Here is a 13927-nt window from a genome sequence, read left to right as displayed (position 1 = left end):
CACACATGTTGCGCACACACATGAGCTAAGGGCATGCGTGTGTGTAGCCGATTTTTGCGAATCGCACCATTTGCGCTCGGAAATAAAGGTTGGTGCATGTGCCTGTTTCAAAAAGACCAAAAACAGATAGGCTTTAAGCCTATTGACTAGAAAGCAGAAAAAAACACTACTTAATGTGTATAACTCAGAAGAAAAATTCTGTAACACCATTGAAGGTATAATCCCACATTATGAAGAATTCTGCAGTAACTTACACACAGAGGAGCAGAACAGTTTCAAATGTTCATGCTTGTCCCACAGTAGCTCTTTTCAATTCTGAGGCTTCTACTGAGGTTATGGTCCCTAAGAATTAGAACTAATGCCCACAAATAGGTGCATAAGGCTAGTTTGTTGATGCTGACTGGGAAAGCACAAGGTTATCATTGAAACGCAATATGTTTAAAAATACTATAAACTATTCCTGCCTTAAACCTATCAAGGTAATTAACTCAATCTTTTCTCATTCCACACTATAACCAGCAATGGAATAGGTAAACATGTTGGTCATACCACTGGGATTCAAGGTCCCTAGCCAGTGATTTTGCATCATCCAGTCTCCCTGTACACCTTCATATCTAACAGGTATATGAATGTACCTTGTCTTTCCTCTTTATTGAGTTTTATGAATTATTCGAACAGAGAATTTTAGTCCACATGGTCGTGCCTTTAGTTACAAAGGCCATGTCTTTTGTGGAGGTTTCCTATCTATGTTTCTTAGGCAACACCCTACTTCGAGCTGCACCTTTTTTTTATCCCATTTAAATCACGCTTTTTAGCCAATCAACTTGTACCCTTTACCAGTATGGAGGATGAAATGAAATGAAACTGAGCCATATCTTAACATGCCGTTCACAACTGACATATGCCATCTAAAACACTGTTTACATTCCACTGGACGTTCCACCACCTGCACACAGCTACATTCCACAAAAAACAGCATTCCTACAACGGTATCAAACAGATTCTGAGTTGATTAAATAAAATTCACCCGCTCTGCCAAAACAAAACCCTACGGCTTGTACATTGACCTTTGACAATAATGAAGTCTTGGTACAAGATCAGCCTCCTATGCAAGATGTCTCCCAGGCCGCCTCTTCCTGGTCTTGGCCCATCCTGAGACGGGTAATGCTGTCCTCACTCGGTTCACTGACTCCGCATTCAACCAACCCATAACTGGAGGATGAAAGTGTGACCACATCACCTCACACTCAAAATTCGCCCCAGGCTTCAGATGGATACGCAAAACAAATGGCAATCCGTGTGCATCATTCACAAGGCCATGCCAACACACCTCTCTGCTTAGCAGAAACACTCTCACTTGGCACATATGAGGCTACATGTGGAACAAGAAGTTCACAAATCACACAGCACCTCCACTCAGGGCACAAGGGGTAGAAGGCCATTCTCGTAAGGCACTTGCTGATATCGATAGATGCGACTTCCCAAAACAGGCGAGGAGATCCCCTGGGGATGGGAGGCTCGACCATTCAACTGGTAATCTAATACAATGGTAAAGGGGCTTGTAACAACATTATGAAAATAGATTTGTGACAACTATCTGATTGAAGGACAGCTGCAAACGTTAAATCATATTATGATTGTTTTTAAGGGCTACAATATAACAACACATTTTAGCGTGATGTAAATGCTGAAAACCCAATAAAAAGCTATTATAAATAAAAACAAAAAACTTTAATTAAAGTTAGACATAAACTATTCACAGCATGCCTGTTGAGCAATCAAGGATTATAAATCCAATTAAAGAACGTATATCTTACTAGACAAGAATAATCAAAATCAGCAGACAAAAATATCTTTTTCAACAGTATATGCAGCACATTATCCAGTGCCATAAGCAATAAAACCTCGGCAAAGTAAACTGAGAGTAAGCTGTGCAGTGACTTTTTGCTGTAACTACCCTTGGACAGTCAGTTGCATCTTAGGCCCTGGAGCACCAGTGGTAAAGAACAGCAACCACCATGTTGCTTTGTCTCTGACCCAAATGGAACTTCCAGTGATGTAGTTCCCGCGCGTGACCAGCAGGCAGGTGCAGCTTTTTCCTTCAGCTGGCAAAATACACCAATGGAGGGCTCCTCTACGCCCTGGGCCCTGGTTCAATGTTCAATTTTGTTTGCTGTTTGAGGGTTCAGCCGTGCCAGGCCCTGTCCCACTTAGAGCACTGGCTAGAAGGATCTTCATGGTAAACGGACTATCATAGGCGCTAGGAGGGAACCTTGAGGAGTCCACTTGAACATACTGTTTTCCGTCAGGAATGAGGGGAGCCATTTTAGTGTCTGAGGTGCCCCTTCATGTGGAGTGAGTATCAGGTAGTATGTGATGATCGACCGTGTCAAAGGTTGCCAAGAGTCAAGGCTGTAATTCACTTGGTAATGTCGCGACTCTACTGCATGGAAGGCGATAGCCAGATTGGTATGCTTGCAGTAGGTTGTGTTGGTGAATGTGATTTCGGGACTTCATTGCCATTGCTTTCTTGAGGTGATGCAGGTGTATGATGGACCGATATGTTTTACATTTCTTAAGATCCCAACCTCCTGAGTATTTTTGTGGTTTTCATTGCAGTTGGCAAGGTTCCATTTCGGAGGGAGGTGTTTTCACAAAAGCATGATAGGGGGAGATGGCACTTTGAAATAGTGGTTTAATGATGGATGCAAGAACTAGGTCATCATTAGATAAATCGAACATTGATAGATGCTCTTTGGTAAAAGGGGGAACTGCCAGTGAGTAGCCTGAGGTGGGTATTTTAGGGTTGCATATGGGCTCACTGTGTGAAGGTCAATGCTGTTTATGCTGGCCCTCTGAGCAACAAGAAGATGATAATGTTGATCGCCTACAACAAAGAGTGTGGGATGATGAGGTGAGATAGGAATGGGTTAGTGGCTATAACTGCTTTGAAATCACTTTGCTTTTGTTGTTCGCCTCAGTAATGACTTAGGGTCAATGTGTTGATTTGGCTTCTCAAAAGCAGAGTATTTCTAGGAGGGTTCAATGTGGTATGGTGCGAAGAGGATATAGAGAGGCCGGTTGAGAAGTATTCAGAGCTGGCTGATGTATGGAAATGGAGGAGGTGATGGAGAGAAACAGGCTTCTGGATGATGACTAGACCACCACCAATTTTGTGAGATGGGAAAGTCGTGGATATTGTTATCCACCCAGGATATGTCAGCAGAGACACATGATGACATTGGTGTGAAAAGGGGTTATCGTGCTTCTGTAGGGTAAGAAGATCTGCAGTGTCAAGTGAGTGATTTTGGGCAGACTGGGAATTGAGTCTAAGGAGTCTTATTAGGTATTATGTGTGGGGCATGTGTATTAGATTAGTGTGTGTGTGTGTGTGTGTGGCTGTAGGGATGTTTGGATCTGTGATGTTTTTCTATGATTGGTTTCGGGAATATTGAGAGCTTACGAGCCACTTGTTTTTGTGGATTGTGTGTGGTGATCTATAGGTGGTTTAGGTTGATCCCAGGTGTCCTGACTGCAGATTTTTAAAGGTGCAGAGATACTACTATGCAACACCAAATGGAGAATTTTGCAAAGGACAGGTGTTCTAACCTAGTTTACTTAACCTAAGTGTAAGAAAGTAAATGTATTTTCAAATTTCACTCATTTATGTGGAGATTGTGTTAGAGAGATTATGTTCTTGCGTGGTTAAATCCATTGTATAGTGTGCGACTGAGCAAATGAACTTGCAGAGGTCACTCAAGTGCAGCTGTTATTAGTTAGCAAGTAAACTATGGAACACTTTGGCACACTTTATTCAAATCCAGGCTTTGTCAGCTTTTCTAGCTAAGACTTCTCTGCGTAAACAGGTTTAATAAATAAACAAACAGCATCTGTGGCATGTAATGTGGAGGAAATGAGATTAAAGCTACTGCAATGTGCAATAGCAACGTCATGCAGTGCTTTGGCGAGGGAGCATACCAGAACGAAAGGTGCAATCAAATTAAGAGATTTATATCATGTACATTTGTATTACAAGTTAACCCACTCAATATGTTTATTTTCTCCTTCTCTGCATAGCTGGTGGTTGGGATCATCCAAGCAGCTGACTTGCCTGCTCTGGACATTGGCGGAACGTCTGATCCTTACGTCAAAGTCTACCTGCTGCCAGACAAGAAGAAGAAGTATGAGACCAAAGTTCATAGAAAGACCCTGAACCCAACCTTCAACGAGTCCTTCACGTTCAAGGTAAGTAGAGGGAATGACTGGATAAGAAGAAAAGTCCTGGTCCATGGGTGTGGCAAGAAAGGATGAAAATATTCACAATGTGGCAAACTGCTATCCAGGGAAATTAGAGTGAAGCAGCAGGCAGGTGCTCAGCCCTAACAGCTTTCCAGAGACACCGACTTAGCAAAAACCCATTGAAATCTGTGCAAGTCAGCCTGCCACTAAACACTTGAAAGCTGATACCTTTTTGGTGTTTGGTGCCATTTTGAAATCGACACATGATTATTGCATTTCTAAACCCTTATACAAATATACTGGAGAAGATGTGGGTTTTGGTGGCCATTTTTTATAAACGTGTCCCTTAATCACTGAAGTTCTGTAAAAGATGCCCATTTCGTTTTGTGGGGTGATAATATCATCTTCATTCTGATAAATACTATGATGCACCTGTGGTGCACGACTGACATTCAATCACTGAAAAGGAAATAGAAGGATATTTTCAGCTACTTACCAAGAAGGGCAATAGACAGCATGATCAGATCCACTACATATTGCCCCAAAGACACTGATCTCATTTTTGTTTCCAGCTCCAAAAAAACCAGAGAAGCTGTCAATTACCCAGTCTACCGTCCATAACATTTCATATAAAGGTCCATTAATGTACATAAAGAGAAAAATCCATAAAAGACTAATTTCGAAGGATGTCTATTAATATTTCCAAGCTCATTTTAATAAGTGGTATATGATGGTATATCCTTTTAATTAATCAGTTGTAACTAAAGTGGATTACATAAAAAGAAACCCAACACTACCTCATTAGAAATAATGCAACTGTGCCTATCATCCAGCCCCCATCTAGACTCCACACTGAGTTGCCAATTGAGTAACTACACAGCAACAAGCCCTCTCCTGGAGATTGTTTTGGAAAGCGATCAGAATGTAAGATCTATACATTACAAGACGAAATAAACCAAACCTAATCAGAGATCATCACTGAAACCACCAGATGTACACTGGAACCTAATCAGAGATCCTCTTTAAGTAAAGATCTATAGCTAGTTAAGTCAAACAATTGACGTAAGCAGTTCTAGGTCTAAGAATGTGCCCACAAGACATTCTCACTTAAAACATCACAAATAAACCAAAATTGTCACACATATATATAAGAAAATCTTTTTGCATTTTATTTTTCTTGTTTTTCTATTCCACCCAGACAGATTTCATTTCAAATCATTTGTATAACATTGATATCAAATATAGTATCCATTTGTGCATTCATATATACATTAACAATTCCGACATCAAAAAATCCCATAGACAAGAACTGATGGGGGCAATGCGGTAGATGTAGACTATGTGCGTTTCGGCATTGCTGCCTTCATCAAGAAACCGTCTATTGCACTGAAATGATATACACGTAGAGTGGACTCTAAGATATGGATCCAGTCTATGGTTTGATAGCGAGCGAAGCAAATGACCACCATTTATAGATGAACTTTTTAAAAGAGAGCTGCTAGGGAATGCAGCTGGTCCAAATGAAATGTCCTTGTTTGGCATCAATTATCTGCGAACTAATGGATGCGGGCCACCATGAGGAATGGATAGTTCATTAAATACGAGGTAATCCCAAAGTAGATGTTTCAAATTTAGTGCGCCAGGAGTGAAAGTTCTCCCAAAAGCAGTTATGTGGCTGAGGATATCAGGCGGGTAGTGTCTTAATGATCCGCTGAAGCTGATTCACGATAACTTGGATAGTGTATTTCCATGAAAGGCTGCTATAATATCAAGGACACCAGGGACATGTTGTCCTGAAATTCAAAAAACCAGCGTATCCACGAAAGGTTCTACAAAGCATCTGTCGTGCGCGTCTTATCTGGTGGCCGCCATGATGACCTAATCAGAGGTCATCACTGAAACCACCAGAAGTCCACTGGAACCTAATCAGAGACAATTTCTTAAACCACCAGATGTCCACTTGAACCTAATCAAAGATTGTCACTGAAACCACCAGATGTCCACTGGAACCTAATCAGATATCATCACTGAAACCACCAGATGTCCATTTGAACCTAATCAGAGATCATCACTGAAACCACCAGATGTCCAAAGATATCTAATCGGAGATCATCACTGAAACCACCAGATGTCCACTGGAACCTAATCAAAGATCGTGACTGAATCCACCAGATGTCCACTGGAACCTAATCAGAGACCATCACTGAAACCACCAGGTGTCCACTGGATCCTAATCAGAGATCATCACTGAAACCACCAGATGTGCATTTGAACCTAATCAGAGATCATCACTGAAACCACCAGATGTCCAAAGATATCTAATCGGAGATCATCACTGAAACCACCAGATGTCCACTGGAACCTAATCAAAGATCGTGACTGAATCCACCAGATGTCCACTGGAACCGAGATCATCACTGAAACCACCAGGTGTCCACTGGATCCTAATCAGAGATGATCAGTGAAACCCTCAGATGTCCACTGGAAATTTGATCAGAAATCATCACTGAAACCACCAGATGTCCACTGGAACACTACACTGGATTGGGATTTCTAAAAAGTAGCACGAGACAAGCAAGCAGAGCACAACACAAAATAATTTTTGCACATCTATGTTGAACAGAATGATGCAAAATAACAAAAAGCACAATCACACTACTGCTTTTTACATCCCGAGTAGGAAAATAAATAATAGTGACATTTTATGATCATAAATTGCATTTAAGGAAAATACGACATCATGGGAACTTTTCAACTGTTGTACATTTTAGGGAGGGATAATTAAGGCAGTGTTACATGTCAAGCTAGCCCTCCAACATGCAGTGAACACCCCCAAACATATAAATATGGGAGTATTAGAAACATGTGCAGGTAATTTATCTCCCTGGAAATTCACTTGAAATTGTTCCTGTGAAAGGCAGTCATAAGTGCACTTCAAGGGTGAGAAAGGATAAGGAACATCTCATATGTCATGGAGTCTATGCAGTTTCCATGCTGTGATAGGAATAATGCAATGTGGAAAATCTGCATGATAAATTGTGCATAGTATGCGCACTCTTGGAAACCTCTGTAATGGATTTCCAGAATCACTTATATAATTCTTTGTGAATGCTGCTAGTAATGGCAACTCTTGTCCTGAATATGTGTGTCCACTTTACATACTTCTCAATATTCCAATTAGGGCTATGTATGAGTAGCCGTTCAGATTGGAGAAGTAGTCGATACCCCTCTCTTGCCCTTTGGTACCCGTGACGCTGCCCTTGATATCCCTCCTCTCAGGAGTGGTGAAGACTTGGCAACAACAGGAAGTAAAACACAACTGTGAATACTTTCTGTAGTTTTCATTTGAATCCGTCCCATAGTCCTTTGATGTCTCGGAACCTTGATGTCAATTCACTTCCTCTGTCAATTTTCATGAATCACTCCCTATGTTAAAGCTTTCTCTGTCTCACAGAAGCTGTACCAGGGCACAGGAGCAGACGACATCAGACACTGGCATACGTTTGCTTCTCTGCAAGGTCCTATTATGTGACTTCTCTCACTTGAGCCACCAACGAGCCTTCAAACGACTAAAATACTGAGTCACATCCCACAGTGTCCAGGAGCCCAGACTGTAGTACACTTCCACCCGAAGCGTTAATGCAGATGAATCGAAAAGCTACCTGAAAATTGCTCTGCACGTTTGCCCTTTTTTGAGCTTCCCAGCTAAAGAGAAATGCCCGCTAAGGACCACCTCGACATCCGCTGCTCGGCCATTTCAGATGCTATGCCATTGGGCCTATGACAGAGGCTGCAGCGTGACTCTGAGCTCCCCATGATCTTTGGACTCTCCCTTCATGGCAGGGGTGGAAGCTGGGGTTGGACTTAAAGCAAAAAGGAAGAGTCTTATGCACAGGAATCCTATGCATGTTCCAACAGCTCCCCCTGCTGAACCCCTGAATATTCAGTGGAGGCTCTTTCATGTTCTCATTCAACACATTTAGACCAAAGAGCACATTCCTGGTCGAGTCATTATCCATATACTCTTTACAATCACAGAATATGTAATTTACGCAGAATCATATTTTCTGTTACTGCGCATTTGCTCATTCAATGCATACTTCCTTTTGCACAACCTGGAAAATGCCGTTCAAATCCCTAAAAATTCATGGCCTTCTTTTCTATACATTACCGTCCACCTGGTAAGAATGCATTGAAAATACGCCAGCTGGTTATGCCCTGGTGGACATAGATTAGAGAAATGAATCCTCACCATGCTGGTGGGTAAAAGGGCTGAGTAGATTGTTCTCTGTCCAGTGTGGTCAACGCCTCTAGGTTTCTCACGGGAGAGCCGGATAAAAATTTGTCCACTGCTGGAGCAGGCTTTGTGCTTTAGTAATTTAGTCGAGAAGTGACTCTCCCAGAGAGTGGATGGGGTCCCCCAGAAATAGTCAAAATGCTAGAACATCTTTGGGTAGACCTGGCTTTCATCCCTCCATAAAGATCCCGTGTAAGCTTCATGCCTGCACATGGCTTGTTTTGCTGTTTTGTCTTGGGTTGTGCATATGTGCAAACCCTGTTATTGGTGGCAACATATTACTGAATCAGCTTTTCTCGCGGTGATCATGGGCGGTACATGATCTCCATGAGGACATCCCTTGGAGCCGCCTCTGGTGGCTCACTAGATTAACTACAAGTTTCAGTGTTTCTCCCTTATGTGTTTAGACACAGATCCGAATCCCGGTGAGTACATTCAGCCCTTCTTCCTTCAGAGTATCACTGAATGGGGTAACAATAATCATTCATTATCTTTCACCAGCAGCAGATAGCTGAGTTATTTGGTGCAACAGGTTGGCAGGGATGAGTAAAACGGAGAGTTCCCACCAGTAATTCTCACCATAGTCCTTTTTTGGTGGAGCCTACCTGACAGCGCAAGCTGGTTGCAAAAGGGGTTACCAAGAACATATAGTGACTTGCAGCCCACATCGTTGCTTACCATTGGTTGGTTTTACATTCACTCTTAATTGGTTGCTTTATACTTGATAGCTTTCCTTCTGTCAAGCAGTACACCTTTTATTTGCCCCTCCCATGGAGCATAGCCTCTTTACCATTCTTTGACTGGCTGGTTTCAATGCTTCTTCTGCTTGCTTTAAACGAAGTACTGTTTTCTTTTTGTTTAAGCACTGCATAAGAGTGCATGTATTTTCCAGCTGTCTCACTCAATATTTCACTCTCCCTCCCTGAGCTCCGTGTCGCTGTTTCTCACCCACGTGCTTCTCTCCTACCTCTGCGCTCCCTCATGTGCTCCTCCACATGCTATGTGTCTCATACACTCTCTCCATCTGGATGCTGAAAGTAAAAGCTGCTCCAAGTGGATGAATGTGGAGATGTGTTTACTCAGAACATGGCTATAATAATACCAATGCAGCCTAGCAGCATTCGTGCTCAATCACAGGAACACTTTATACACCAGAGAAAACAGATGGCAGATATGCACTCTTGCAGCGGGCACTGCCTCACATCTCTGAGCCAGGCCACAACTGCCCTTTTTGTCCACTGGGGAAATTTCCCCAGTGGGCTAGAGCATTTAGAGATTGTTTTTAGGGCAGGTGGGCTCTGTCAGTGCCTCTGTCAATCAATCAATCAATCAATATTTACTTTATTCGATTAGCATCAGCAATCATAGGAGTACAATAAAAAAATAAAAAAATTCAGCTATAAAACCTACCACTATCTCATCGTGTACTATTTCTGTAGGGACATTCTACGGGATTTATAACAATTTCCTTAAATATTTATTTTCCGCCGTTTGCATAGAAGTAGAAGATTTGTAATCCCAAATCTCTGCTCCAAAGGCTACAGTTGGAACACACTTAGCATTATAGAGCTATAATATAGAATTTATATGACTGTAGCCTAAACACCGGGAGAAAGCATCAATGCTAAAAGCAACCCTATTAAAGGATTGCACATGTGATTTCAATATTGGGTCCCTGGACAATGTATCGTCTAGCAGTATGCCTAAATAACTGAACTTGTCCACCTTACCTATGTTATTGTCCTTTATTACATAGGTTTTAGTTTTAGTGCGTCTGGGTTCTATGGTCATGGTATATGATTTAGAATAATACCTTTTCAGCCTCAGATTTTCCATAAATTCGTAAAATCAACTTATTAAAAGTTGCAGGCCATTAGCCATGCAGGCGATAGGAACAGAATCATTCGCGTACAGCAAAGCGGGTACCGTTCTATGACCTATCCCAGGGACATCTTTACAATGTTCCCTTAATAACTGATCAAATTGATTTGTATATAAAATGAAGAGGAAAGGAGCTAAAATGCAACCCTGCCGAACCCATTTCCCTAACTGGAAGGGCTTAGTGCATTCCCCTGATGGACCATATCTTACCGATGCTTCAAGCCCTGTGTGCAAGTTATGCAAAAACACCACGAAAGCTTCATCCACCCCCGCCTGCAGCTTAGCTCTCACCACAGTGTCAAAGGCTGTGCTGAGGTCCATGAAGGCTGAATGTATACTTTCTTTTTTAACCACAGTGTATTTATTAACTAAAAGATACAAATTCAAATGCTGTTCTATAGTACATCATCCCGACCTAAATCCATATTGTCAGCGCCTCTGACACTTTCTCCGGGTAATTACAGTAGTCACAGGGGGTGCTTCAGGAGCAGTGGCTGCTGACATCTACCGCAAGGGAGGGGTAGGCGCGTGCTAGTAAGCACAAATACAAACTAAATAAACATTAAACACTTACAGAGATGCACCGGACCTCTTGCTTCCTCTTCTTCCTTCCTCTGCAGCCCCGCCACCAGGAAACACCCTTGACCAATCCTGGAGCTGCTCTCGTACCATGAGAGCAGCACCCTGATTGGAGGGAGCGGCCTCACTCGGCGCTCCATAGCGCATTGGAGGCCTGCACTTCCTCAAAACCAGCTATCTATAGACAGCTGGGTTAGCTATGTTTAAAGTGCGCATGTGTGGCTGGCGGTCATAAGACGGGCGGCCAAAAAGCTATGTGCACAACAAACAGTGCATTTGACAGCCCACCCGCTCCCTGCGGCTGTCACTCAGCAGCGGCCCCTCCCCATCCTGCCACTTTGCTCGGGACAAGGGATGGAAAATAAAATGGTAATGAATTACCTTTTTATTTTTCATATTTGAGGCTTTGGGAGTGATTTAAGGGAGGCTCCGCTCCAACAGGGGATCCTGTCCTTTATCAGGAAAGAGGGAGAGGGACTAAAGAGAAGAGAATGAGGAAGGAAGGGAGTTGGATTGGTTTGTACATTTTTGCCAGGGCTGGGTTTGGTTTTTAGTTCGGCCCTGCTCTGAGCTCCCTGCGATAACACTACCTCCGCCCACAAACAATGTAAAGCTGTGGCACTTCCTAGCAGCATGAAAGGCCTGTCAGTCAGCCAGAACTTGCTGTTCTTTATCAGGTCGCAGAAAATGTTGTTTTCAGGCCATTTAAATACAAGCCAATAAAGGTCGGACAATATTTTACAACACAAGTTAAACTTGCAGTTCGTTGATTTTGACAATCTTCCTGTTTTTTCAAACGAGATGCAAAGTTTGAAAAACAAAATCGTGATTTCTATGAGAGGTGTGTCCAGTCCGCATTATCGAGTGTAGGTCTATGCCAGCTCTTTGACAAACAGAATGGGATGTATTAGTGCACGGGGAATGTACACAGTGAGCATTTTGCTACTTCCCTGCTTTTCCTGCAGGACCTGGATCAGGAAAAGCGTGCTACACTGGGACCACCGGGAAAGGAAAGAAAAGCCTCCCGTGACGTGCACTTCCTGAATTCCAGTTGGAGCATTGACCACATGACATAATGCAGCAAGCATGGTTATTCAGTGGCTTCAGCAACTACTATTGATAACTCCCTTTTAACTCCTTTTTCTTTCACGAGTTATCAGTTTCAATAATCATAGAGTACACCCAGGTTTTTTACCGTTCAGGTTTAAACAAATTTAGTACCATTTATTTTTAATAAAGACAACTTCTCTTAATTAACTTGTTTTGAAGCTGCATGTCAGTAAGCGCTATAGAAATGCCCTTGCAAATATATGAGCACCAGAGACAAACAACAGTTTCTTCCTAAAGAAGACATTTTTGTAGCCAGTTACGTTCGAGGCATGTGGGCTGCTGAATTCATATCTATATCTATATCTATAGCATATATCGCCGCCTAGTGTTGGGTCCGGATGATTGCACATTGTTGTCCTGGAAGAGTCTTCGAAGTATCACGAGATAGGTGGCTCCTCCCCTGGACTACAGTGCACATGGGCATCGACTCCATCGCCAGATTGTTTTTTTCCGCCATTGGGTTCGGATGCATATTCGATATCTCCAGTTCGGAATCAATATAAACTTTCCTTAGGCCCGAAGGCCTTTTCTTTTAGCGTCGGTATTGTCTTACGTTCGGTGCCCAACTCTGTTCCGGCTCAGTTCCCGAGTCGGAACAGAGTTGGAGAGTAGCGCGGCTCTTCGGTGCTCGAGGCCCAGTCAACGCAACCAGACTTTCGACGACACATCATGGAACGGAGCCGGTTCAAGAGATGTCCCGTGTGCAACTCAAAGTATCCCCACATCGACGTCCACCCGGTGTGCAACAAGTGCCTGTCGCCGGATCACGATGAAGCCAACTGTATGGCTTGTTCCCGTTTTCGATCCAAGAAGACGATTCGACTTCGGCGCGTGGCGCGCCAGGAGGCCCAGCAGTCGGCCCCGGCACCGGTGGACATTTTCGAGGGGGAAGAAGCAGACGAGCAAAAAGACCCAATTTCAACTCCAGCGGTAGAGATCGACTCCGACTACAACGCAGACGTCGAAATGCTCGACACAGAAGATGTCGTCGACGAGGTAGGAGAGGACAATGAGGCCTATGGGGCCACGGAAGATAGCTCGGGTGAAGAGCTATGCCCCGTTCGTACGATCACTAAGGCTCAGGTCGAGGGATCGCCACATGGCCTTACCCAAGATCTTCCACATGAATCCACGGCCTCGCCTATGGACCCGGCTACGGACACTTATACGGAGCCGCCGTTGGTCAAACCGAAACCGAAAGTGAACGCTTCGGTGTCGACGAAAACGAAAGTGATAGAGACACCATTGAAACAGAAGACGTCTGTCGCTCCGGTCGCCTCCTCGTCTTCCGACGTGTCGGGGCAGCCGAAGCCGAAAAAGGTTGTCGACCAGGTGAAGACTCGTTGCAACGCATCAAGAACAAGGCTTCCGCGGTCGATCCGAAGGATACTTCCACCCCGAAGCAAGCTGCCAAGACGTCAAAGTCCTCGGCACCACTCTTGTTCACGCTGCCACCGAAGGTGGCGCCGAAGGCGTTTGCGCCCAAATCGGTTGAAGGAGCGCCCGTGAAGGTGTCTATAGGGTCGAAGCCTTCCCAGCCACTTGTGACCTCGAAGCATCGACAACCCCTGATGGAGGAGCAGTCGGAACATTTTATCGACGCCGACACCGGGAAACTTACCCTCTTTAAGAGAAAGATCACACCGGCACAGCCTATGGAGTCCTACACTATTCCTTTGAAGCGCAAGAAGCCTTCTAAGGATTCCCCAGTTCTGGTTGAGCCAATTACTCCTCAAACTCGAACAATTGCTCCACCCTCACCCACTTATTCAGACGTGGATGCTGGAGAAGGGCAGGATGAGGAGTACAACTTCCCTGCCG

General features: G+C 43.7%; 1 protein-coding gene across 1 annotated transcript in view; it reads left to right on the top strand.

Moving 5' to 3' along the window:
- Positions 1–13927, top strand: part of SYT5 (synaptotagmin 5) — a 194889-nt gene that overhangs the window by 123790 nt on the left and 57172 nt on the right. Inside the window, exon 4 of the mRNA XM_078655026.1 lies at positions 4078–4245. Within this exon, the coding sequence (XP_078511152.1) occupies positions 4078–4245 (168 nt within the window). The remainder of the gene's footprint in view (positions 1–4077; positions 4246–13927) is intronic.

Source organism: Lissotriton helveticus, chromosome 7 (assembly GCF_964261635.1).
Source record: "Lissotriton helveticus chromosome 7, aLisHel1.1, whole genome shotgun sequence".
Classification (NCBI taxonomy): Eukaryota; Metazoa; Chordata; class Amphibia; order Caudata; family Salamandridae; genus Lissotriton; species Lissotriton helveticus.
The sequence above is the reverse complement of the archived record's forward strand: the minus strand, read 5'-3'. Positions and strand labels throughout refer to the sequence as shown.